This window comes from Prionailurus viverrinus, unplaced genomic scaffold (genome assembly GCF_022837055.1).
Source record: "Prionailurus viverrinus isolate Anna unplaced genomic scaffold, UM_Priviv_1.0 scaffold_45, whole genome shotgun sequence".
NCBI classification, from domain to species: Eukaryota; Metazoa; Chordata; class Mammalia; order Carnivora; family Felidae; genus Prionailurus; species Prionailurus viverrinus.
In genome coordinates this window covers 349,871-374,513 of record NW_025927610.1, presented here as the reverse complement: position 1 = coordinate 374,513, position 24,643 = coordinate 349,871, and the positions used below count along the sequence as shown (strand labels likewise).

At 56.2% G+C, this 24,643-nt stretch overlaps 1 protein-coding gene across 6 annotated transcripts in view; it reads left to right on the top strand.

Moving 5' to 3' along the window:
• The window catches only part of AFAP1 (actin filament associated protein 1), a 148,430-nt gene that overhangs the window by 70,611 nt on the left and 53,176 nt on the right, over nucleotides 1-24,643 (top strand). For all 6 annotated transcript variants that reach the window (XM_047847311.1, XM_047847309.1, XM_047847313.1 and 3 more), the window contains 3 exons: nucleotides 5,655-5,763; nucleotides 15,096-15,307; nucleotides 18,665-18,844. In XM_047847311.1, coding sequence (XP_047703267.1) covers nucleotides 5,655-5,763; nucleotides 15,096-15,307; nucleotides 18,665-18,844 — 501 coding nt within the window. The remainder of the gene's footprint in view (nucleotides 1-5,654; nucleotides 5,764-15,095; nucleotides 15,308-18,664; nucleotides 18,845-24,643) is intronic.

Sequence of the window (24,643 nt, the reverse complement as noted above, 5' to 3'; positions counted from 1 at the left end):
CGGCAACTTTGTCCGACAGATGAGATTACGAGGCTCCTTGAGGTTCTCTGACAAAGTTAAGTATTTTTCCAGTTGCACAGTTGAGACCAAAGCCCAAGACTTAAAACAAGAAAACCATTTATTTCCTGGTGAAATCAGATGTGATCCTCTTGGTGAACATGAATCATTTGTTCTTCTTCTTCTCCCCCCCGTGTCTTCCTGAGGAGTTCAGTCTCCTGTGTAATTCCCGTGGCATCTTTTAAAAATTTAACGTGTGGCCGCACTCCAGATGCGTATCCTGTTTATACTCCCGACGGACCGTTTGGCCTTCCCTGCGGATGCCTTCCCGCTGGTGGAGGAGGGGGAAGAGGACACGGCCCCGCGGGGCTTCCACTCTTTGCCACGCGTGAACGAAGCCACAGGAAACTGAACAGTGTGTGAATATGGTCCCACTGTTGACGCACGTGCTAAGCGGAATGCGAATCTGCAGGGTGTGACCTGGGCGAAAACCTGCGTTTTGCCAGGAAGAGTACTTACTCAAAATGCTTGCTGTTAGGGCCGAACCCCTTTGGCTGCTTAGACTGTAAAATTCTCTTACCATCGATGGTCACTCCACGCCAGTCCTCAGGCTCGCTGAGCAGCGCGGACACCTTTGCCACGAAGCCGTGCCGCCCGAAGGAGGTTTGCGCTCGCGCGTGGGTGCCCTGCCATGCTTCCCAAACGCTGTGTCAGCTAGAAAAGGCTCTTGCTGATATGTAACAGACCTCGACCCTGAACTCTGATGTTCTTATTTCACGTTATGTTACTCTTGATGGATTTTAGTCACACCAACCAGAAAAACAATCTGGATGCCCAACGTATGTATTCAAGTCAGAAAGTGATTCCAGGGGCCCATGGGGGGCTCAGTTAGTTACGTGTCCGACTCTTGATTCTAGCTTAGGTCAGAGCCTTCTTGGGATTCTTTCTTTCTCTCTCTCTCTCTCTCTCTCTTTCTCTCTCTTTCTACTCCCCCCACCCCACCCCACTCCAAACAAACTTAAAACAAAAAAGTGATTTCAGACTCTTGGCTAGAATCAGGGCTCTTAGGTTATTGTTTCTGCCGCAGAGGCCCAAGAGATGGGTTGGGGCAGCAGGGAAGGTGGTGGGGAGCAGCGTGACAGACAGGGAGCCCCGAAGGGTGCTGGGCAGGTGGAATGGCCGCCTTTGTGAGGAGACGATGGGAATGACCCTGGACCCAGCGCCTCAGCGGGCTGGTAGGCTCCTTCCTGTGGCGGCCATGGCAGCAGGTGCAGTGGGATAAGGTCGAGGCACGGAAGTGTATTGCGTTCTGGTCCCCGGCCTCCAGCTCAGCCCCGGGCCTCTCCAGCCGGCCTCCAGCTCCTCCACCAGTGAGCTCCGCGTGTGTGTGACCTCCGTGTGGGGGCCTTCCCCCTCCTGGCCTCAGTTTCCTCATTAAGTAAAATCATCATCAAAATACCAGCATCTCAGTGTTAATTTCTGAACCAGAGAAAACACACATAAAGTATCCAGAACAACGTCTGGCGTGCGGTAGGCCAGCAGTAAATGGCAGGTACCATTGTTTGATTGCTGAAAGGGTCATAATAACGATGATAATTACGCTTCTACTATACAGTTATATAAACATGATATTTATTATTATCAGCGGGAAAATAGGTCCCTGAAGGCTTCTCCTTAAATTAGCAAAGGCAGATGCTAATGGGCTTTTCCTTCCAGAAAGAGAGGAATTGGATTATGGCCGATGCGGAGAGCCAAGCAAGCCTGTAGATTGGATTTCTGTCCAGCCGTAGGTGGGGGTTCCTCTAGAAAGACATGGACGCCTCGGAGGAGAAGCTTACCTTAAGGCAGGAGAGCGTTCCTAAGCTACGGAGTAACTTTCTCTGAAGTATTAATTCGAGGGAGAAATGTTTCCGTGGATCTGACGATGTCTAGTGACTGGTGTGGTGCCGGTCCGTTCGTGTCTGGGGCGCGGCCAAGCAACCAGGGGTCAGTCGTCCCTCCAGGAGGACGGTCTCTCGCGTGTCTCCCCAAGTCTCTGCAGAGGCTGTGGGGGTGGTTTGTGGGGCAGCGCAGGAGATGCGGGGCGCGGGGGCAGGACAGCGGCCAGGCTCCGTGTGCAGACTGGCTGTCTCCTGTATCGAGGGCAACGTGCACGGTCCAGGGTGGCGCCACGCTGGCGATTGGTGTCGCCGTTAGAAGGTGCACCTCAGAGCCCGCCCTGGCCAGAGACTAGTGTCATTACCACACAATGAGGCCCCAAGCTCAACTCTCCCGGGACTCCTCTCCAGACCGGTCAAGCTGGTGTTATGGCCTGCTGACCTGCAGCTTTACAGGAACGCCTGAATGAGCCCGAGAGCTGGGGTGGACGTCACAGGCGCCCTCGTCTACAAGTGAGGACAGCGGGGCCCAGAGCTGCCGGGAGGTGACGCGGCCCCAGGACGGCGCTGGCCCCACACGCGGTCCGTGCCAACGAATTGGCCTTCGTCCTCTTTGTGCTAGACTCCTGTTTCCTTCCCCTTGCCTTCTCTGGTTTTCCATGAGCCCTTTTGGAAATCTGCCTTCTGTGTGTTATACTTAGAAAAATTCCTGTTTGTTTGTTTGTTTGTTTGTTTGTTTTTCACTTTGAGTGTGAGTGGGGGAGAGGCGGGGGGGGGGGGGGGAAGGGAGAGAGAATCCCAAGCAAGCTCTGCACTGTTAGCACAGAGCCTGACCACGGCCTTGATCTCACAAACCGTGAGATCGTGACCTGAGCCAAAATCAAGAGTCTGACACTTAACCCACTGAGCCACCCAGGCTCCCAGCCACCCTCTAAAAATTCCTGGTAATGGTGATTTCAGTGAACTCTTACTATTGGAAAGGCTCAGAAAGAAGCTTCTCCTCTGAAAGCAACGATACTAACAGCTCGGGTCCCTCTGTTTAGCCTTTCCCACACTTGCTGTTACTTAGCAAGCCGTGGTTTCTCTGACTGAAACCCAGAATTTCCAGGATAAGGAGTATTTGGGAGTGGAGTGTAGGCCCTTTGGGGAGAGAGAGGGTGTTCCCCCGTAAGAATGATTTTTTTGAGGGGTATTTCTTCGAAGCCAAGGTAGCTTAATTTTTTACTGATTTTAGAAATGGTAAAATATTACGTGGACGAGCCAAGCTACACAGATATGCAAATGCTTGTTAACACGTTGGTGAATGACCTCCCGTCTGTGTATGTGTGTAAGCCTAAACACACACATTTTCCACGAAGGGCTCCGGCGTGCCGGCTTTCTCCCACCGAACAGAGTCCAGGGAAGGTTTGCCAAGAAAGTGACCGTAGCAGGTGCGTGCTCACCTTTCTGACGTCTGCACGTGAGTGGGTCGGCACACCTAAGCGTTCTTCTCTTGGTGAACTTTGAGATTGTTTTTAGATTTTGCTAACTAAACTTTTATTGAACATCTTTACACATTTTTGCTCTCATGACTGGTGGCCCTCTCGCCATGCATTTCCAGAAGTGGAATTATGAGGGTGGGGGGAACGCCTGTGTGGCTCAGTCTGTTGAGTGTCCCACTTCGGCTCAGGTCATGATCTCATGGGCCGTGAGTTTGAGCCCCGCATTGGGCTCTGTGCTGACAGCTTGGAGCCTGGAGCCTGTTTGGGTTCTGTGTCTCCCTCTCTCTACCCCTCCCCCGCTCATGCGCTCTCGTGCTCTCTCTCTCTCTCTCTCTCTCTCTCTGTCAAAAATAAAACATTAAAAAAAATTAACAGAAACAAGACGTGGAGTTATGGGACCTGAGGGCACACCTGCTGAGAAGCTGTGCCAAACCCGCAACCAGCAGCAGCGGCTGCGAGTCAGTTGCGGGAGCCCGTCAGCTGGGAGGGGAGCCCCTCACCCTGTGCGGCTTAGCGTAGCTTGCGGCTGTGGGAACGGGGTCTGTGCTCCTTCTAAACATCTGTTTGAGTCAGCTGTTCGTAACGCTCTCCCAGGCCATGAATAATTGGCCTGTTCCAACTTCCAAGAGGAAGTTGAAACCCTCTCTGTTTCATGAATAAAGACACACAGTGAGGCAGGCAGCTCTTTTCCACGAGTAACAAGCAGGGATTTTAACCCGGGCCCGGGCTCCTGTTCAGACCTCGCCTGGGGCAGAGCATGGTGTAGCGGGTTCCGTTTTAAGCACTGCCTTTTCGGGAGGATAGGAAGGAGCTGGGTGCCGTCCAGCAGACGACCACAGAATGACGACAGTCGGGAAGGCAGCGCGGTGGGAGGCGTGCGAGGAGACGGGGTTTGTGTAGTCCGGGGCGCAGGCCCGGGGCGGAGGGCAGATAACGGGCCTCAAGCAGATGGAGCAAAATTGTGAAAATTACCCTTCGTCTGGCAAGAGGAAGGAGTGGGTTGGATGCACGGTGGGGGATTAGTCATTCACAAAGGACTTCTTGGATCCGGTGCTGAGTTGCACTTTCCATGGTGGAGTCTCACGTTCTAGAGAGTTAGTATAAACCCTTACGATTTCTTCGAAATGTGTTGTGCTTGGACACTTAACTTGGTGGATCGTCCGTCTGGGCCACTGTTCTGTTCCATTCTCAGTGACGTCTTTCTAATGTGCTGGATGTAGGTCGTGTGAACCAGTCACAAGAGGGAGAGAGAGGATGTGAATACAAAAAGGTCTTCAGTGGACAGGCCTGGTGTCGGAAAAAGCCCAGCTCGATTTCAGGGAGGCCATTTAGACCCCCGGCCTCACGCTCCGTGTCTGGGATGCGTGAGTTAAGGTAACGTCTGCCGCGGAGGCCTCCGGAGGCGGCTGACTGAGCCACCCGTGGCCGATGCACAGGCGCCCAGCACGGCTCCGGGCGGGTAGCAGGTTTTGGCAAACGCTGGCTTTCCTTGCCCTCTCCTCCCCGCCGTCTGCCGGCGTGAGGACCAGCGAGTGAGGGAAGCGGCAAACTCCCGGGTGTCCGTGCGGAGCGAGGTGAGGACGTGCTCCTCCTCGGGCACGTGCGAGGGAAGAAGGCGGCCTCAGTCCCCGCCGGCTCTCGCGTGTTCGGAAGGTATGGCCTCAGAACCAGGGTGCCTCAGCCCCAGAGTCTGACCAGAAACTGCGGCGGGATTGGTTTCCGCCACAAGCAGACTCCTTCTCGACAGAAGTTTCTCTCAGAGAGCAGCTCGTAGGCGACTTTCTTTTATAATTCTTTAAAAGCGTCCCTGGCCGCGGGAGGGGCGTGGTGGGAGTGTGGGCCGGCCACGTTCGTCTGTCCAGCCACTGCCTACCTACTGCCTCGCGGCGGATCTGGACGGTTCCTGCGCCCCGGAGCCCTGGCGACGCAGGAGGGTCAGTGCTGTGGGGGACGGGGGAGGGGAGCCCCCCTCTCGGCTCTGGGGAGGGTCCGAGAGAGGGCTGCGAGTCCGCCCCTGCCCCGGAAGCAGGCTGTGCCGGGGTGCGAACGGCCGCTGGCCGCTGGCGACCTGGCGTGGACCCGGTGGGGTACGGCCAGGGCCGGGCCGGGGTGGACGTGGCAGGGAAGCAATAGGGACCCCGGCAGGGCCTGAACTCAGAACCCCTTTGTGGGACGGTGTTCTTTTTTACCACGGACTTCGCAAGGCAAGGGGGGAGTGCTGGGCAGCACCTGCTAGCGCACACTACAGAATTTTCTAGCGACAGTTCTGATCTCTGGTGTCTCCGCTTCTTCTCCTCAGCCACCCGACGGCGGGCCGCCACCGCTCCCGACGTCTTCTCTCCCGGAAGCTTATTACGAGGAGGCCGTGCCCCTGAGCCCTGGGAAGGCTCCTGAATACATCACGTCAAGTGAGTATTGGGGCTGCCCGGCCCGTGCCGGCCGCCTCGTCTGCGGGGCGGGGAGAGCGCGGCTCGCTCTCTGGGGAGGAAGGGGAGGAGGGGCCTACAGAGCGATGGGGAGCGTGGAGCGGAGTCACTCTGGACCCCGAAGGTAAGTGCCGGAAGGGCTGTGAAGCCTGCAGTGCCTCGCTGGCCCCTTGGGTAACTCACTGTCCGCTTCCTCTGACCCGTGCTGAAGCCTTGTCGCTGTGGAGTCCTAGGTCTCGATGGAGCGTGTCCCCTTTGGTCACAGGCAGTGACTTCCATGGCGGCGTGTGTTTGCGGCTTCCCCCCACGTGCCGTGATGGGCGGAGCCGCAGCTGGAAAAGCCTGGGTACAGAACCCGTGGGCGTCCCAGTCACAGGCCTTTCTTCCCGCCTGTTTCTTCTTCCTTTCATATAGGTTTTTCTAGAAAATTCTTGCCTAGGCTGGAGCCGTCCTGGCGAGGCTCTGGTCTGGCGCCTGCCTGGTAGCTCTCGGAAGTACCTCTGTTGGGTCCCAGCCCCCGCATTCACACGGAGCACCTTTCTCTAAGCACCTCTGGACTTTGGTGCCGGATCACCGGCTTCATCTCTCCCCCGATCCCGTCAGGCAGGGAGCTGTCGTCCCCGAGCGAAGTGCGGGAACGGCATCCGGGTCCCTGTGGACAAGAGAGCCGTGCTTTTCTTAGACACATGAGACGGGAAGTCAGGCGGGTTTGCGCATTTTGGTCTCGGGGCTTCCGGCACGTTAATATTCGCGGCACACGGTCCTCCTTCCATCTGTCTTCTCACGGAAATGCACGCCTTCTCCCGGGGCCGTCTTCCCGTCCCCCGAGGTCTCTGCCTTGTGGCACTTCGCGGTCTCTGACCTCCCTGTCCCCTGGCAGCAGGCAGGCGGAGGTGCTGCCACCGTCTCCCTGGATCGTTCCAGGAGGGCCTCCTCCCGTGGTACGTCTTCTGCATGAGAACCCAGCGAGCGGGACCGCCGGCCCTTTGAGAGCAGGGCGCCACTTTGCTCGGCTTCCGGAACAGGTGCACGCTGAGGGAGAAGGGGACGGTTCTGCGATGGAGGTCAGGCCCTATCGGGCTTTGAGGTCTCTAAGTCAAGTGTTCTAATGTTTCTTTTATGTAAAAACTACTCATGGAAAATGCGTTCGAGTAATTTCTAAGTGTCCCCCATCTCAGAAATCAGGGGCCTACTCAGAAAACATGGAAACAGAAACGGCCCGGTGGATTCAGGACTTCACTGGAGTCCTTTGCTTTGTCACTGCACTGAGCACAGGGAAACGGGTTTTTCGACAAGGGTTGCCCAGCAGTTGGAACAGTCTGGCTCTAGCTTTCTCCTACCTTCCCTCTCCCCCACCCTCAACACACTTTCTGGGCCAGAACCTGGTAGTCATTTTGTTTGATGTCGGGGGGCCTGTCTGAGGAGCCCCCCGTCAGCGAGGTGTCCTGGCCTGTTCCTCGGAGAAGCCATCCCACACTTGCTGGCAGTGGGCAGCTTTTGTTGAGCTCGCTCAGCAAGCAAGACCAGCGGGACGCACGCTCGGGGCCGCGAATCAGTGGGGCTGATGTGCGTGGCTCCCTCGGTCCGATGTCTGCGGCTGCACAGCTGGCGGTGAGGACCTCCCCCCGCTCCCGAGAAACCGGGCAGCGGGCTGGCTTCCAGATGGTTCCTTAGGGACTCGGCAATGGCTTGTCGAACCCTGGGTCAGGTGTGGGTCTAGCAAGCAGGCTGTCAAGTGTGTCATGGAATGAAGGGTCTGTGAAGGGAACGAGGCTTAGGCAGCCGTGGAAACGGCCAGAAAGGCCCGTGGAGCAGGGCTGGTGGTTGGGAAGAAACGCTGAGGATCCGGAGGAAGGGGGAGGGCAGACGGGGACGTGCCTCTGCAGAGCTGCACGCGCCTGGCCAGGCCTCCGACGACGAGGTACACGACGACGAGGGACAGGACCTGCACGAGCTGCCCGGGCTCTGGGCCCAGCGAGGGCCGGCCAGCGACTTGTGTGCGCGCTGGAGCAGCGCCCGGCCCCCGCGCCAGCCTGCGGAGAGTGCTGGCGGCCGCTCCCCTCCGGCCTTCCGGCCTGCTCGCAGACCTCTCTTGTGGCCAGAGCCAGCCGAGAAAGGGACTCTGGGAAATGTCACTGCAGCCTTGCTCGGTTGATGTGGTGTAAAGCTACCGCCGTTTGTCCGGCGTCTGTCTGGCACCCAGGCACACGCTCTGAACTGCGTTGGGTTTCCAGGTAGGGACAGTGCAGGGTCACAGTGCAGGGTCATGGGACCCAACTGTCGCCCGTATCACAGAAAGCTCCCCGGCCCTCCACCCCAGAGGAGGCAAAGTCCCTTGCTCTTCTCGCGGGGTCTTTCTCCCCTTTGGGAGCCCGTAACCTGAAGGTTGTGATGCACGACCACCTGCCATTAGAGTTTCTGCCGTGAGATCGTAGGGAGTGGGGGAGACACACGCAGACAGCAGAGTCAGGATGAGTAGCCTCGTGTGTAACTAGTCCCGTCCTCATTTCTACAACTGGTCAGTGGTCATGGCTCGTTTTTGTAACTTCCTTCCTGTTCCCATTGGCTTCGGCAAGCACCTTGGCCAATCACCCGGTAAGATGACTCACCTTTCCTTCCCGAAAGGTCTGTGCTGCACTGGGTGGTTCACTTACAGGGAGCGGGAGTACCGGGGCCACCCTAGAGACCTGCGCGCCCCGCCCCCCTCGCCCTGGTGTGGCCGTGACTAGTCACCCCAGCCACTGGAATAACCCCCCCTGTTGTCTCCACTTTTGGGTTAACGGAGCAGTCACTGTGTCCTTTGGAGGGGACGTTCTGCCCTTCGAAACTAAGACCTGTGGGCTGCAGAGCCAAAATTGTCAGGGAAGGGAGGCAGAAATGTCCGTGATCGCTAGGGGTAACAGAGATAGGAGTCACTACCGTGTTCAGCCCTAGATTCCCAGACCCGTGAGCCCTGGCTCTGGGGGAAACTGAGGCGCAGCACACCCTGCCAGAAGGCATTCTCGAAGATGGCACCCCCAGTCTCCAGGGGTGGCCAGTCAAGCTGGTCCTAGAACTGGGTATTCAAAGGGTATTCCGCTGGCCTGTTGGGTCACCCGCTTCAGGGGACGGGGACACAGCACGGCCAGGGGGTCTCACGAGCACAGACCCATAGCGCGGGCTGCCTCTGCTGTAACAGAGTTCTCTGGTCACAAGCAACGTCGCGGGATGCCGTGCTGGTGAACGGGGCGTTCTGCAAGACCGTGGATGGGGCTGTAGGCAGGAGCATCGTGGCGGGGAGAGCAGATTGTCTTGAGTGATCTCTTCCAGTGAGAATGCATCGCTGCCCCTTCCGTGGAGGACGTGGTCCAGTTCCAGGTGGGCCGGCTGGGGCCGCGGGGCACAGGGTCATGTGCGGGCGGGGCCCTCCGGGAATCAGACTGCCGAGCGGAGGTCCATCCCCGGACCACGGCCACTTGTGCGTGAATGCATCTGGACGGGCAGCCTGGGGAAAGAGGCTGGCCGACGCTCGTGTAATGGGCTGTGTCATGTCCCCGGTCGCGAAGCCCCTCCGCGGAGGCTTTGCCGAGAGCTCTCCCGGTACGTCAGTCTTCACCTTCCCAGCGTATCTGGGAGGCCCGTCCGCACCCCTCTGCAGACCTCCTTGCTGCCAGTTCGTCTCTAGTCTTGACCACGCAGCCAAGCCGTAGGCCATGCCGAGGGGTCCCTGTTGGGAGAAGGAGCCCGTGTGGCAGGAACAGGACCACGTGCATCTGAACTACTAGCTTCTGGGCCTGGAGGAGCCCGATGGACGCAGACCGCTGGGATGTGAGGGTCGGGTTCTCCGCGGTGGGTCAGGTGACACGGAGCCCGTGTTGGGCAGCTGGGGCGCCCGTGACCAAGCATTTAGACGCCACTAGGGTGTCAGTGAGCCAAAAGCAGTTTCTCCAAGGTAAACTAAGTGTTTCCAGAGGTTGGTGTCGCCGTGCCCTGAAATCCTAAAGGGTCTGTGCCGAGCTTCACCTCTAGGGGCCTGCCCTCCGTCAGGCTTCTGCTAGCTTCTAGAACAGGGTGTGATCCGAGACACAGAGCCACGGTGACGTGGACCTCACACAGTCACAGCAGCTGTAGAAGTCCACGAAAGCCGCTGTCTGCGCATCTGGTGGCTCGGAAATCTGGAAGAGCAGCCGGCTGGAGGTGGCGGGGCCCAGGGCCTCGCCGAAATCCACGAAGACAAGTCCATCTGCCTGTGAGTCCCTCCACACTCGGCAACACGGGCGACGCAGAAGATGCCGGTGCTCTTGGCCGTGGCGCAGGACCGAGGGGATCCGAGCTGCCCTGGGAGGGGGCCCCGCAGCAGGGCGGGCGACACTTCCGGGACGGGGGGCCGAGCCCGGCAGCGCCTGGCACCCTCCGGTGACCTCGACCTTCCTTCAGGGTGGAGCTGCCGCCGTTCCTTCTGCCTTCCGGTCTGCGTCTGGTGGCGGCCCATGGTGCTGGCCCTCACCCCGGCCACACAGGCCAGGAAGGCTGGAAGCCGGGTCCAGCCTGGCTGAGCTGGCGGCAGTCGCCGCGGATCTTGTTGGGGCTTTGGGTTCAGATCCACATTTCATCTTGTTTTTGGTTCCCGGTCGCCCGCGCCCCTTGTCCTCTCGCTCCCCAAGGGCAGTTGGTTGAAATGTTCTGATTTCTGGGCTATGGAGATATGTGTACGTTACGCATTTTAACGTTTTTGGTTGAAAGTAATCGACCGTCGGAATGTTCTTTGGTTCCATCACAACTGCCCACGGGACTAGTCTGGCCTGAGGACTGTTTCCTAACCAGTGACATCAGGCACACACACAGATCCACACAGGTCTCTGGCTGGCTCTTTGGGCTGCCTCCTTGCTCTATAAGGAGCGTAGACGTCTACACGGGATGCCGGGACATGCCGGGGGTTGGGGGCTTCTAATCGGCACCCTCTCGGACTTTGCCGAAAGGAAACCCTCCATCCATCTCCGAAACACCCGTTCCGCTTACCTCAAGGTCTGAAGGCCGGTGGTGATTCTTTCTCCTCCTCCCCCGTCCCGGGTCCTTCTTAACTTTTCACAAAGTCCTCATTGTTTCCTAATATATTCCAAACCCCAGCCCCAGACAGTGAGCTCCTTGAAGTCCTGCTGGAGCCACCGGGGGGTGCAGGGAATGAGGAGGTAATGAGACGTCCTGCTCTCCGTTGGGGAGGCGTCGGAGAGACTTCTCAGAGATTGACTTTCCTTTAGGCTCAGACTGTGGTCAGTACCCCTGACTGCTCTGTGTTTCCTGCTAAGTTGGCTGCCGGTCTCCTAAAAAGGAATGTGCCGATTCTCTCTCAGAAGCGGGGGGTGGGGGGGAGTGGGCAGTGAACCTGCTGTCTTTCTCCGCTGGGCACCTCAGCCCTCCCCAGGACAGAGAGGGCCACCAGGGGCCCTGTTGGCCATCCTCCTCCGGGGGGGGGGGGGGGGGGAGACGTTCCAGGACCCCCGTGGATGCCTGAAGCTGCAGACAACCCCGTATGTGCTGTGTTTCCTCCTATACACATACTTGTGATAAAGTTTAATTGGTAAATCAGGCAGCAGGAGATTGACAACAATGCAACCAGTGTAACAACCGCTGTAATAAAAGTTGTGTGAATGTGGTCTCTCTCTCTCTCTCTCTCTCTCTCTCTGTCTCAACGTCTTACTGTCCTGCCCTCGCCCTTCTTCTTGCGATGATGTGAGATGGCAAGTGCTCATGTGCAGAGATGAAGGAGGCAGGTGACGTGGGCGCGTGATGCAGCGTGAGGCTGCTGCTGACCTTCTGACCACACGTCAGGAGGAGAATCACCTGCTTCTGGATCATACCGACCGTGGCAAACTGAAACCACAGAAAGTGAGACCACGGCTCAGGGGGGACCGTGGTACTGAGGTGCGCCCGTCTCAGGGGCGGGGGCCTGGTCTTCCATGGCTGTACCCGTGGAAGCACGGCTGGCCTGGGACACCGTGGGGGTGGGGGCACGGGCCCTGCGCACAGTGGAGAATCCGTGCGTAACTTCTGACTCTGCGAAATCTTCGCTGCCAGCCTGCTGTTGGCTTGGAAACCTTACCGTGAGCACAAATAGTCCATCAACTCACGTTTCGTTTGTCATATGTATCATGTACTGTATTCTCACAACGTAAACTAGAGACACGAAAATGTTATTAAGAAAAGCATAAGGAAGAGAAAATACATCTTCAGGACTGTCCTGTGTTTTTTGAAAACAATCTGCTTCTAGGTGGACCGGTGCAGTTCAAACTGTGTTCAGGGGTCAACTGTATAAATAAGAAAAGTAGTATCTGATGCATCGTGAGCCTTTGGTAAATACTTGTTGCATGAATGAAATCAAAGGTCTTTCTCCCACTTGTAAGCATTCATTACTGCTGTTGCTCGTTCGTTTGCTAAGTGTTTAGTGGATTCGCTATTCCAGGAAATGAGCTAAGCACTGAGGGATTCCTGGTCCTTCAAACTATGGTGGGCATAACCTTTGGGAAGGAAAAATCTGATTTTGTGCATCGCCCCTCCGGGACCTCCGTGCGCACTGGGTCTCTCCGAGTCTGGCGGCCCTCCGCTTACCTTCGGTGTCGTGCCTCGCCACTCCCCGCCACGTGAGCTCTGCTGTAGCCACGCTGACCTTTTAAAACCCTTTTACTGTAAAACATTGTACGTTTACCGAAAAGCACTCGAAATATGCATATGGACTTACTGACTTACGATCCAGGATATCTGTGGAAGCGCCACCAGGTCACGAGGAGAACGCGTCAGCCCCAGAAGCTCCCGTGTGCCCCTTCCTCATCCCAGCCCCTCCCCACAAGTGTAACCACTAACGTGGCCTCTGTGGCAAGCATGTAGGTGCTACTGGAAAACAAGAGGCTCCGCTCTGATGTTTTCGGTGCTTTTGCTCCGCGTTCCTCCTCGACTCCTGTGTGTGGTTGGCACCGACGCATAAAAGGTCTGGATCGAGTTTCACCTTTGGTGTCCCCTGCCCCCTGTGTGCCAACCACCCCCCCCCCCCCCCCCCCCCGGCCTGTCTCCCACGGCCTGCCCCGCTCTACCTGGCACGCATGAGTCACTCCAGCACAGGCCGGACAGCTTCCCCTGCGGCGGAAACGCTCCCCGTCTGGGCTCTGGCACCACGTCCGCTTTGCCACCGCGAGTGCTGAGCTCTGGAGATGTGGCTAGTGCCACGGAGGAACTGACACCTGATTTTCTTTGACTTGACTTAGACCTGAATTTAAGTAGCTGGTGCGACTCCCGCATTAAACGGGGCGGTGGTGTGGGTGCGCGTGCGCGTGGGGAGGACGTTTCCTCGGGGAGGACAGCCCGACCGCCAGGGGAAGGCTGTATGTCCGTGCAGAGGCAGGAATGGGCCGTTCTCTCATTCTCTGTCTGCAGCAGTTCGGGCCGGGCCCTTCTCAGGCCTGGAACCACCCTCTGCCTGGTCCTCTGGGCAGGTCCTCATCGGCAGGACGCAGGTGCCTCTGGGCCGCCGGCCTCTGCCCCCCGACCGCACCCATTCTCAGCGCTGCCCCCACAGGCTCTTGCTGGACACCCTTCCCTGACCGCTTCATCGTGATTGAAAACCCAGCCGAACAGCTGTCCCCGCTCGTAGTACTGATTCTCCGCGATGACATTCGAGCGCGGGCATGAGCGCTGAGTGCAGGTTGTGACCCAGTTCCCGGCGAGCCAAGAGGCGGATTCTGCCGAGCGGAAGGTCTGCGGCTGCCATCGCTCCAGAACCGCGCGGCCGGCCACGTCCGCCGTAGTTCGTCCACCCGAGTCACGCGTCGTGTAGATGTCCATCCGTCTCTCAGACGTGTCCTGAGAAGGGAAGGTGTTCCGGATGTGTCTGGGGGTGCGGGAGAGTGCAGAGGTGAAGCCGACGCCGTGTCAAGGAGCCTGTCGTCCGGCTGGGCTGAGGCTGAGAAGACGGACGGTCCCTCGCACTCGGACTCTGCACCAGCCGTTCGTCCGAGGGCTTTGCAGGTGTAACGGGTTCATCCAGCAGTCTGCCCTTCTGCAGACCCTGGTTCCTTGCCCTGGGCCAGGTACGTTGTCCTGTGCTGGGGCCATCGCATCCTGCAGGGCGGTCTCCCTGCCCTGGGGGGCTTGCAGCCTGACGCAGGGTGTCGACAAACAGCAGGACAGCACGGTGGAGGCTGTGGAGGCAGACACGAGGGGCGTGTCGCCCAGCGCCTCAGCCCGGGCTGCCGGAGCGAGACGCCGCAGACTGGGTGGCCCGACACCAGACGCTTGTCTGCTCACCGTGCCGGCGGCCGGATGCCCGAGAGCAGGGTGCCGGCCCGGTCAGGTCATGGCAAGGGCCTCGTCCTGGCTCACGGACCGCCGCCGTCTCCGAGTGTCCTCGCGAGGCGGACAGAGAGCAAGACCCCGCGCCTGCTCTCCCCAGAGAGACACCAGTCCTACCGAATTAGGACCCCCCTCACATAACCTCGCTTAAGCATAATCACCTCCCAGAAGTCCTGTCTCCAGATAGAGTCTCGCTGGGGCGAGAGCTTCCGCATGTGAATTAGGGAGGACCGGCTTTGGCGATTCACGGAGGGCATCGTGGAGGAGGTGCCCGTAAATTAAATCGTGAAAGGCGAGAACGTTCATTCAGGCGAAGGGAAATGGAGTGGGACACACGGCAAGTGAGGCGGAAGCGCCGCAGGAGCGAGGGAGGATGTGCTGCGTTCGGGAGACTGGACGCCCTCTGATACGAAGCGTTACTGCCTTGCGGCATATGAGAAGGACGGGCGCACGTGTGTCCGGAGGCCCCGAGGGGGACTCGAGGAGGACTCGAGGAGAGGGCCGGCCTTGGCTTGGATCTGGAACGTCAGCAGCGAGGGTGTGGCGATGCGCACGGGGCGACGCTGGAGACCCCGGAGAACCTTGACCTGGTGTTGCGGTAGGGGAGGGCCGCGCTCTGCGGCTGGTGGTTCACGCTGCTGAACCGGGGGCCCGCTCGCCAGGCAGCGGCGGGGCCAAGACCCGACGCCGCGGGGTCTGCAGGCGGCCGATCCCTCGCTGGACAGTCTAGGGCTGCTTCTCACCGGTGAAGGATTCTAAGGCCCTTCAGTTGAAAACTTTTCCTTCGCTTCCACCGGCTGTCTTGTTGACTCCCCCCCCCCCCCCCCCCCCCGTTTTTACTAACTGCCCTTTCTTTGCGTGGCGCACGGAACCCAGAGCCCCTTCCTCGTTTACTGGCTCGGCGCAGGTGCTCTGGAACCCAGAGCAGCGGTAGCTTCCAGATAAGGCTTTTGCAGGCAGGCGCTTTACCTTTACCGCTTTCCTCCCTTTGGCAGATTACGACTCGGACGCGATGAGTAGCTCCTACGAGTCGTATGACGAGGAGGAGGAGGACGGAAAGGGCAAGAAGACGCGGCACCAGTGGCCGTCCGAGGAGGCCTCCATGGACCTGGTGAAGGACGCCAAGATCTGCGCCTTCTTGCTGAGGAAGAAGCGCTTCGGGCAGTGGAGCAAGCTCCTCTGTGTCATCAAGGACACCAAGCTGCTGGTAACGCATCGCGCACGGCTCGTGCTGGCCAGGCTCGGCGGGATTGGGCGGCGGTCTGACTCGATGGGATCGGTCCCCGGGTGGCGCTGACGTCCGCTGGGGGGAAGTGGCCGCGGGGCGGCGGGTGCGCTCACCGCGGTCGGGCGCCAGGCAGTAAGTGCGGGCCGTGGGCACCGAGCCTTGCGTGCCTTCGGTTCCGCTTCCTGCCCCCACTGGTGGGCAGAGTCCCTCCCGCCCCGGGCCACTAACGTCTGTGGCGTGTGCCCATGGAAACGCACGGGCTTTAACTTGCCAGATGGCGCAAGATGGATTTTCTCGTTTGTCGTGAGTCAGTGAATTCCTCAAAGCCAGGTCATCGAGTGGGGCGGGCGAGCCAGCCACGGTTTGCGGGGAGAGTGCCCAGGAAAGGAAATTCTTTTGGAAGACGAAAGGCAGATTCTTTTCTTGTTGTTTAATCTGAGGGGCTGAAGAGGAAGATAGGCTAAGAAACAGGGAAGTCGGGGACAGGGACACGCGGGCCGCCCGCTGCCGTGTCCTTCCCACAGGGGCCCCCTGAGGAAGCCAGAGCCCTTGAGAGCGCGTGTCACTCCCCCTGCTCCTTCTGTCCTTCCAGCTTTTGTAGAAAACGTGGTTGATCATCGGAACTGTGAATTGTAGAGTGTATTTTCGCATTTGCTTTTTCCTTCTCATTAACCTTGGAGAAAAGGTTCTCCCCAAATTCTACCGTTAAAACAGAACACGGGAGGATTTATGATTCTGTGTGTCACCCTTGAGTGGAGCGGGTAACCCCGTTCTTTACAGTTTCTTCTGTGAATCATGGGAATGCTTACTGGATGCTCAGGGCGTTGTATATTTTTAAATTAATGGTTAAAAACAATTTTTTTAAACACTGAGAATACATATTTTTTCCACATGTGTGGCCTGAATTTCTCCCAAATTTAGAATATGCCAAAAATGATGCCATGCGGGAATTTTAAAGTACAGAATGAAAAAAAAAAAACAGATTTAAAAGATTAATATGGTCCTTATTTACAATCTGACATAATGGCTGCAAGATGTGGCCGTGTTATGTAAATGCTTCAACAACGTGCAGTGGACTCATGTGAAAGAGGGGTTTTGAACCAGGAGCAGGAAGCAGGTGGCTGTGTGGTGGTCTCAGCAGTCAGGGAGCAGGGCCCTCGGTGCCCCACAGCCCCCCTACCCCTCCCGACCGTCCTCCTCTTCCACACCCTCCCCTCCCCTCTCGTTTCTTGCAAATGAGAGGATGCCCAGGATGAAAACACCTGCCATTTAGATTCGTTGTAAAACATTTCAGAAGAAACTAACGGAAAAACCATGTGAAAACACTTTCTTTGACAAAATGCAGATTCAAAGTTAATTATTACTAGGATGAACCTTTTTTTTTTTTTTTTTTTCAAAAATGACCTATGATGCAAGTGCCCAGATCACCCCTGTTGACACTGAAAAAACATCAACAGTGACGAAAGCGAACGCTTTCCAAGTTTGAACAGCACAGAAAACTGTCAGTGGAAAACAAAGAGCCAGGCCCTTCCCTAAGTGAGCCTTCCTGCCCATCGGCATCGGCATCCTCAGCTTTTCGAGTAGGCACCTGGCATCTGTGACCTTCCGTGCCCAGGCGGCCCCGCGGTGGACGCCGTGATGGGCCAGACGCCCCTCAGGACGGCTCGCCCAGGTCACGGCCCCTCCTCTGGGTCTGCATCAGGACGGCCCCGATGGTGCCTTCCAGCTCCAGAGATCCCGCAGGCTCAGCTGAGGGCTTTTATCTGAACTGCCCCCTCTTACTACCCCTCCGTCCTGCGGGCGTGGCTCTCGGGGGGCGCCCCGATAGACACCCCACACCGTCCTCTGTTTGAGAGTCCGCGTCCCCGGGAGCCCAACCCGCAGGGGTCTCCAGCCTGCACTTTCACGTAGGGCTGGTGACACATCCCATTTTGAGACGTTTAACTCGAGAAAAATACAAGCTGTCACGCTTCCCGTCTAACTCCCACCCCTCGTCAATTCCCTCTTCTCTGTTTCTTTCCTTTCTCGCGCCAACCTAGAATACAAGAGACTGCCGAACGGTGAGTATTCGTAACAATCCAGGGTTAGTTGGATTCGGTGTATTTTTTTTCCTTCCTTCTCAGACCGGGACAGCCATCAAGTGGATTTTTGTGAAAAGTGGATGTGTTCCATACCTGTGGTGCTCAAGAGCCGAGGTTTTAGAACTGGAAAGTAGAGGACTCTGGAAGTCATTTCTGAAAATAGGGGTCTATTCCTCCTGTCCCTCCCCAGTAGGTAGTGGGCTTTGCACTCAAGCCGTGTGGGGCTGGGGTCTACCACTTTCCAGGTGTCTGATATTGGCAAGCTATTTAGCCAGGTGAACCTCAGTTCCCTAGTCTGCAACATGGACAGCTGTGGCGATCAAATGAAATTATGAAATGCCTCATATGATGCTGACTTGGTGGGAGGTGTTATAGTTACTAATAATTTAGTGACTCCATAAAATAGTGATAACCACAGCAATAGTTTGTGTTACAAATGTGGAAACAGGCTCAGAGAGCTTGAGAGACTTCCCAGGGGCCAGGTTTAATCAGTAACAGAGTAGGACTTGGATGCCTGAACCCTCAGACCATCTATTTCCATGAAGATGTGTACAGTTGGTCCTAAGTAATACAATTAGACCCAAGGTGGGAGGAGAAACCTTTGGACAAGATTTGATTCTAGTCCGGATTTTACAGATCCGGATTAAACACCACTGATGTGAACTAACTCCTCGTGCTCACCACGGCACTGGGATCTTTAGAGTGGATGTCTGCTGTGTAAATGGAGCCGTGTGAACTTTGGATCCTGTACTCAACTAGAAAGCAAACGCTTGCAGACGTGTTGTGTAGGACGCGTTGATGGGGATGAAGGGGATAGGATGAGACAGGCGGATACCCGGCGACGTAGGTCGTAGAATAAAGCATCCAGAGTATCGTCTGCCCACGTCAGGGGTGTGCCTTTCGGCAGTTCTAGTGTATCACGTTCCTGTCGCTTAACGAGGACGCCCCATTGGTACCTGATCCCCATCAGAGGAGGGAGTTTCTGTTTCTGCTGAGTCGGGTCATCGATGCTCGGTAAACTTGGCTGAACCACCAGCGGATGTATTTTCACGTGCGTGGGGGGGACGTGCCATGCAGAGCGCGCCCCGTGTGGGTGACGCGTGTGCGTCTGCAGACCCAGCCCCCAGCCTCGGGGCTTCTCCGCTGCTCAGATAGACCTCCTGCGGGTGCCGGCCCCTCCGTCGTGCCGGAGTTTTATCAGCCTTTCTGCTTGCACTTCCTTAAGCCTGATTCCGCTGTCTCGTGTTGAATGCAGTGCTACAAGAGTTCCAAGGACCAGCAGCCACAGATGGAGCTGCCGCTGCAAGGCTGCAGCGTCACGTACATCCCGAAGGACAGCAAGAAGAAGAAGCACGAGCTGAAGATCACCCAGCAAGGCACCGACCCGCTGGTTCTCGCGGTGCAGAGCAAGGAGCAGGCCGAGCAGTGGCTGAAGGTGAGGCGCTCGCCTGGCCGCTGAGCCGCTCGCGTCGCCAGGCCTCTTTCCCACACCTGGGTCTTGTTTCGTCTTGTTTTCCTGTTTTGAAAGAGAGAGTACACGCACGCTAGGGGGGGAGGGTCAGGGAGAGGGAGAGGGAGAGGGAGAGGGAGAGGGAGAGGGAGAGGGAGAGGGAGGGAGAGAGAATCCCAAGCAGGCTCCACGCCATCAGCACAGAGCCCGACATGGGGCTCGATCTTCCGGACCGTGAGCCAGGATCGGGAGTCGGACGCTCAACCACTGAGCCTCCCAGGGGGCCCCCCCCCAGACCTGTTTTTATTTCAGTTTGTATTTTTTCAGGTGTTGGCAAAAATGGGTTGACCTGAGCAGTTTTGTCTTTGATGGCAGAGTATTCTGATCACTCTGTGGTTAATCCCTCCACCTCTGGTCTTCAGAAGGCCGTCTGCCTCCGGCTCACGGGCTGTTTTACCGCTTTCTCTTTTCCTTTGATTTTCTTTGATTTTTTTTTTTTTTTTTTATGTGTCCGGATGTGGATTCTTTTCTATTTATTCTGCTAGGAATTCCCTGGGCTTCTAAATCTGTGGATTGCCATCTTTCTAAGTGTTAGAAAAAAAATTTCATCCATGTCTCTTAAAAAATATCACTTTGTCCCATTCTCTTCTCCCTTCCGGCTATGTTTAAATATACATTAGATGCTTTAACGATATTCTACTTATCTTCTCTTTGTATCTTCCTACCCTTTTCCCCTCCTTTAGTCTGGCTACTGTTTTCGTGTCTCTCTCCAGCTCACCGTTTCTCTTCTTAGCTGTGTCAGAGCTGCTGTTAAATGTGTCCCCATTCACTGGGTTCTGAGCGTTGGTTATGGAACTCTAGAATTTCTACTTATTTCTTCTTCGGCCTGGAAATACCACTTACTTTTTACAGTTCTAAGTTTCCTGTGGAAACGATGGTCATTTATTTCCGTAACAAGCAGGTAACGGGTCTGGTTAGACAGGGGTTTGGGTCGCGGGTGGACCTGGTCCGCTCTGTACACGTGCTTGTTTGTGTCGTTTTGCCTTCCTGTGCGCCGGGGCCTCTGACGACCATGCTGCTCGTTCTGTGTGGGGAAAACAATGAATTCGATAATTGTTTAGAACAGCTTTATCGAAGTATAATTCACATACCATACAATTCACCCTTCCAGAGCACGATTCAGTGGCTGTTAGTCTCTTCACCATGGTGTAATTCCAGAACAGTTTCGTCTCCCCCAAGAGAAGCACCGAACCCCCTGTGTGAGCAGTCACGGCCCCGCCCCCCGGCCCCAGGCCACCGCTGATTGGTTTTCTGTCTGCAGAGACTTGCCTGTGTTCCACATGTGATACAGACACACTGATATGGCGCGTGTCCTTCCGTGCCTGGCTGCTTTCATTTGGCGTAACGGTTTTCAAGGTTCCTCCATGTTGTCAGATGTATCGCTCGTTCATTGCTTCTGGTTTTGCTTTTGCACCACGTCTGAGAAACCGTGGCCTGTTCCAAGGTGCTAAAGAGGTGCACCTATGTCCCCTTCTGATGGCTTTAGAGCGTCAGACCTTAAGCTTGGTCTGGGATCCATTTTGGTTGACTCTTCCACGTAGTGTTGAGATAGGGGACTGACTTCGTGCTCACGTATGCTGGTGTCCAGTCATCCCTGAAGAAATAATTCAATCCGTGGCAGTACACTTTCCTCCATCAGAGAGCATTTTCCTTTGCCTCTGCCACGTGCCGTGAGGGCATTAGCTCTCTGAAATCAGTTTAGTCTGCTTGCAGGGCTTGAGCTTTCCGGAGCCACCTGGCCTGCAGTCCGTTCAAGGTTGCAGGTTTATATTCATTTCACGCTTGTTCTGAGGTGCACTCCCCACCCTAATTGTGGGTGTTTTGCCAGAGCCCTCATTCTGGGCATGCTGTGGGCTCCAGCTTCTGACTCCCAGGCCCCTGGGGCCACAGAGCTGCTGCCTGGTCTCTCGGCTGCCTCCCCTGTGGTGGCAAAGGCAGTCCCCGCCGCCAGCCCACCCGTCCAGGTTTCCTTCTTCCTCTGGATTTCGGCCCACTATTCCTCACGGTGACAGTAGCTCTCTCGTGCTCTGGGAAGAAGCTGTGTCTGTCTTCTCTTGCCTTCCTGACGGTCCTCCTCAGGAAGGCGACTCCGGGCCATCTAGTCCCTCACTGCCTGCGGTACACGCTTTGGAAAAAGGGGTGGGAGGAGTGGGAAGTCCTGAGGAAGCGTTCTCTGACAGTGGTTCTTGTAACGTGCACGTGTCCCTTCACCCTTGAGCCTCACTGCCCTCTTCTCCCCTGGGAGACCACGCGGGCCAGACCGTGACGGTGCTAACGGCGATCACCTCTGTCTGCTGGTCTGAACACACAGGTGGCTTTTCTCGTGTGTGCACCAGGAGAGACTGAACAGAGCATGTGATGTTTTGACGGGAGCCATGTGATCAGGAACTTGTGCTCTGGGTGCTTAGCCTCCCACACGGAGCTTTCGTAAGGCGCATATCAACACCACCGTTAGCAGAATCCTTGAAGCCCTTCAGAGTTTACAGCACGCGTCTCCATCGTTACCTCTCCACGCACAGAGCGGCCGCCCGAGGAAGGTGTTCCGTTAGCAGTTTCGTTACAGGAGACAGGCCGGGTCTCAGGAGGGACAGTACAGAGGCCTGCGAAGGCTCGAGCGGGAGCTGACCTCGGTTTCCCCTTCACGTTCCAGCTTCCTCGTGCCGGGCACCTGGCGGTTCGCCGTTTTCCCTTTCATTCCTTCTTGCCTGGTCCCAGCACCGTCCCTTCAGGAAGGAGGGAAAGAAGGATGAAGGAAGCAAGGAGCCTCCTTTGTGATTCTGTTTTCTTGGCCTGGTCCCGCTCTGGGTGAGCGGTCTCTGTCCTTCTGCACTCGTGGGTTCGCCTGTCGCTAGTGGAGAACCCGAAGGGCCAGCCCGAGACCCGAGCTTTCCTCTTCCCCCGCTCTTACAGTTTGTTGTGTCTTCCGTGCGCGCCGAGTCGCTCCCTTCTTAATGACTCGAGAACGTCGCTGCGTTTTCCCGTCTCATCGGGCAGTGGCATTGGCAGCTCTCAAGTAGACAGCTAGAGAGCAAACGTTTCCAAGATGTCAGACGCCAATGGGGTGGAAATAGTCTCACGTCCTATCTCACCAGATGTGAGACGCCGATCGGAGGCGCTTAGCTGACTCACAGCCATGACTCTGTTGGTCAATGGAAGGAAGCTTCACCGCAAGATTTTGAGAGCGCTTGGCTGATGTTTCTCAAAAGGGAAATAAATAATAGCTGGTAAGTTACCTTCGTCTAAAGAGCTGAAGTTGGTTTACGTCCATTTAACGTTTGTGCTTTACTTCTATGACGTATGACCGTGTCAGAAGCTAAGGAGTCTTTTTTTTTTTTTTTAACGTCCATTCATTTTTGAGAGAGAGAGAGAGAGAGAGAGAGAGAGAGAGAGAGAGAGAGGCAGAGCATGAGTGGGGGCGGGGCAGAGGGAGAGGGAGACACAGAATCCGAAGCAGGCTCCGGGCTCTGAGCTGTCAGCACAGAGCCTGACGCGGGGCTCGAACTCACAAACTGCGAGATCATGACCTGAGCCCAAGTTGGACACTTAACCGACTGAGCCACCCAGGCGCCCCAGAAGCCAAGGAGTCTTGATTAGAAATGAGTCAGAGACAAAACCAGCTTGAGTCAGCGAGAGAGTTCTCTTTCTTAACAGGCAACAGATCCCCGAAAGGGTCAAGTGCTTTCTCTATACTGTTACTAGATTGGCTGTCTTGTCAGTATCACCTAAAAATTTAAAAAACATAGATTCACAGTGACTCAGATTCATGAGGGTCCTAAGAATCTTTTCCTTTTCCCTTTGTATCTTCTTTCTCGAGATCTCAACTGCTGCAGATAGAATTGGAACATGCCTCCCCATTAGTTATTTCTCCTGCCTCAAAGGTAACTTTTATCCTAAATATTACCTAGACATACTTTAAAATACTTTTTTACTTATATATGTACTTGTGACCGACAAGTGATTTTTTTTTCCTTATGTTTAAAAACGTTCACGTACATGGCTCCACACCGCACGTACCCTGAAGCTTGCTTTTTCCACTCCCTGTTTTATGTCTGTTCTGGGGTCGACGGCCACGGGGTCTGTCCACCCCGTCGCTGTCCTGGGGCGCTTCCGCGAGCGTTCTCGTGCACGCCGCTTGGTCTCGCGTGGCATGGCTTCTCTGGCGTGGATACCTATGTTGGCACGGCTGGCTTTCGTGTGTGCACATGTTCGACCTTGCTGGAACATGACAAATGGTTTCCTGGGTTTGCTCGTGCAATTCTGCATCTGCCAGCCATGTATGGGAGCAGTCATTGTTGAGTGGCCTTCCAGGGTTTCTTTATCTGCATGTGCAGGCAAGTAGAAATGCACATTTTAGTCCCCACCCCCACGGACGAGACACAGCGTTCCGCCTCTTTGCCTGCACACCTCGAGTGTCTGGCAGATTTTTCCAATTTAGGGGGTAGAGCCGCTCCTCTTTCTCTTTTCCAGTACGTATCGTGTCATGGTGTAAACAGGCCACAATTAAAAAAAAATACTCTCCTGTTCATGGACATTGGGTTGTTTCAGTCTTCGGATGTGACAGACAATTCTGTGATCATGAACCCAGTGTGTGTATCACCTCGCACTCCTGTCAGCCTGGCGGCTGACGTCCCAGAGAGACTAATTGCTTGCACGGGGGTCGTAAGGACTTGTAGTCTTGATACACAGCCACGTCACTCTCCGCAGGAGGTTTGCCAGCTCAGCTCCCGCCAGCGAGATGTCAGAGTGCCTTTCTCCCAGCCTCGAAGGGCCACCTCTCCAACTAGTTTAATCTGCATTTCGCTTCTTACGGCTGACACGGAGCAGCACCCTTTTGCTCGGTTTGAGAGCCTATAGTTGTATTAATGTTTCTGTGACCTGTCTGTTTACACCTATTGTCCTTTTTGTAAATGTCCTTCGCTTAGAAGTCTTTTCTTAAGGGGCACCTGGGGGGCTCAGTCGGTTGGGCGTCCGACTTCGGTCAGATCGTGATCTCACCGTTCGTGGGTTCGAGCCCCACATCGGGCTCTGTGCTGACAGCTCAGGGCCTGGATTCCGCCTCGGATTCCGTCTCCCTCTCTGGCTGCCCCTCCCCTGCTCGTGCTTGAGGTAGGATTTAAGATACCTGATCTGACTGGTTTTGTGGTCTGGCGGGCAGTTGACGTGAAGGGCATTCCAAAGCCATTTGGGGGAAGTTTTATTTGAGTCTCACCACTGTTTCCGAAATTCAGTATGGTGGATAGAAAAGCGCCGGGCAGATGGCGTCACTAGAGCCCAGACCCAGGCGCCCTCGGGCTGTGACCTCAGCCGGTCCTAACTTCGCGCCTTGGATGAGCTACTTGGCTTCTCTGTGCCTCGGTTTTCTCCTCTGTGAAATGGGAGGAGGGTCCTGGTGGCGCCTGCTCTCTGACCTGTGAGGATAAAATAGTACGTTAAGGTAGACACGTTCAGAACAGCGCCGAGCACGCGGTGACCGCTTCTGTAAGTGTGAGCTGCCGTCTCCGCCGCCGTTTGTTCTCGCTGTTACCGCGGTGCTGTCGCTTCTAGGTCTCAGTAAACTACGAGCCCCAGCTGGAAGCAGCGTGAAAATCAGGGTGAGAGCGAGATGCGTTCGAGGCCGGAGCTAGGGGCGTCCACATCACGGCCTCCAACCCTCCTTCGCTCGGGACGGCAAGATGCCTCCCGCGTGCCCACAGGACCTCCCCGAACCCGGCCTCCTCGCCTCCA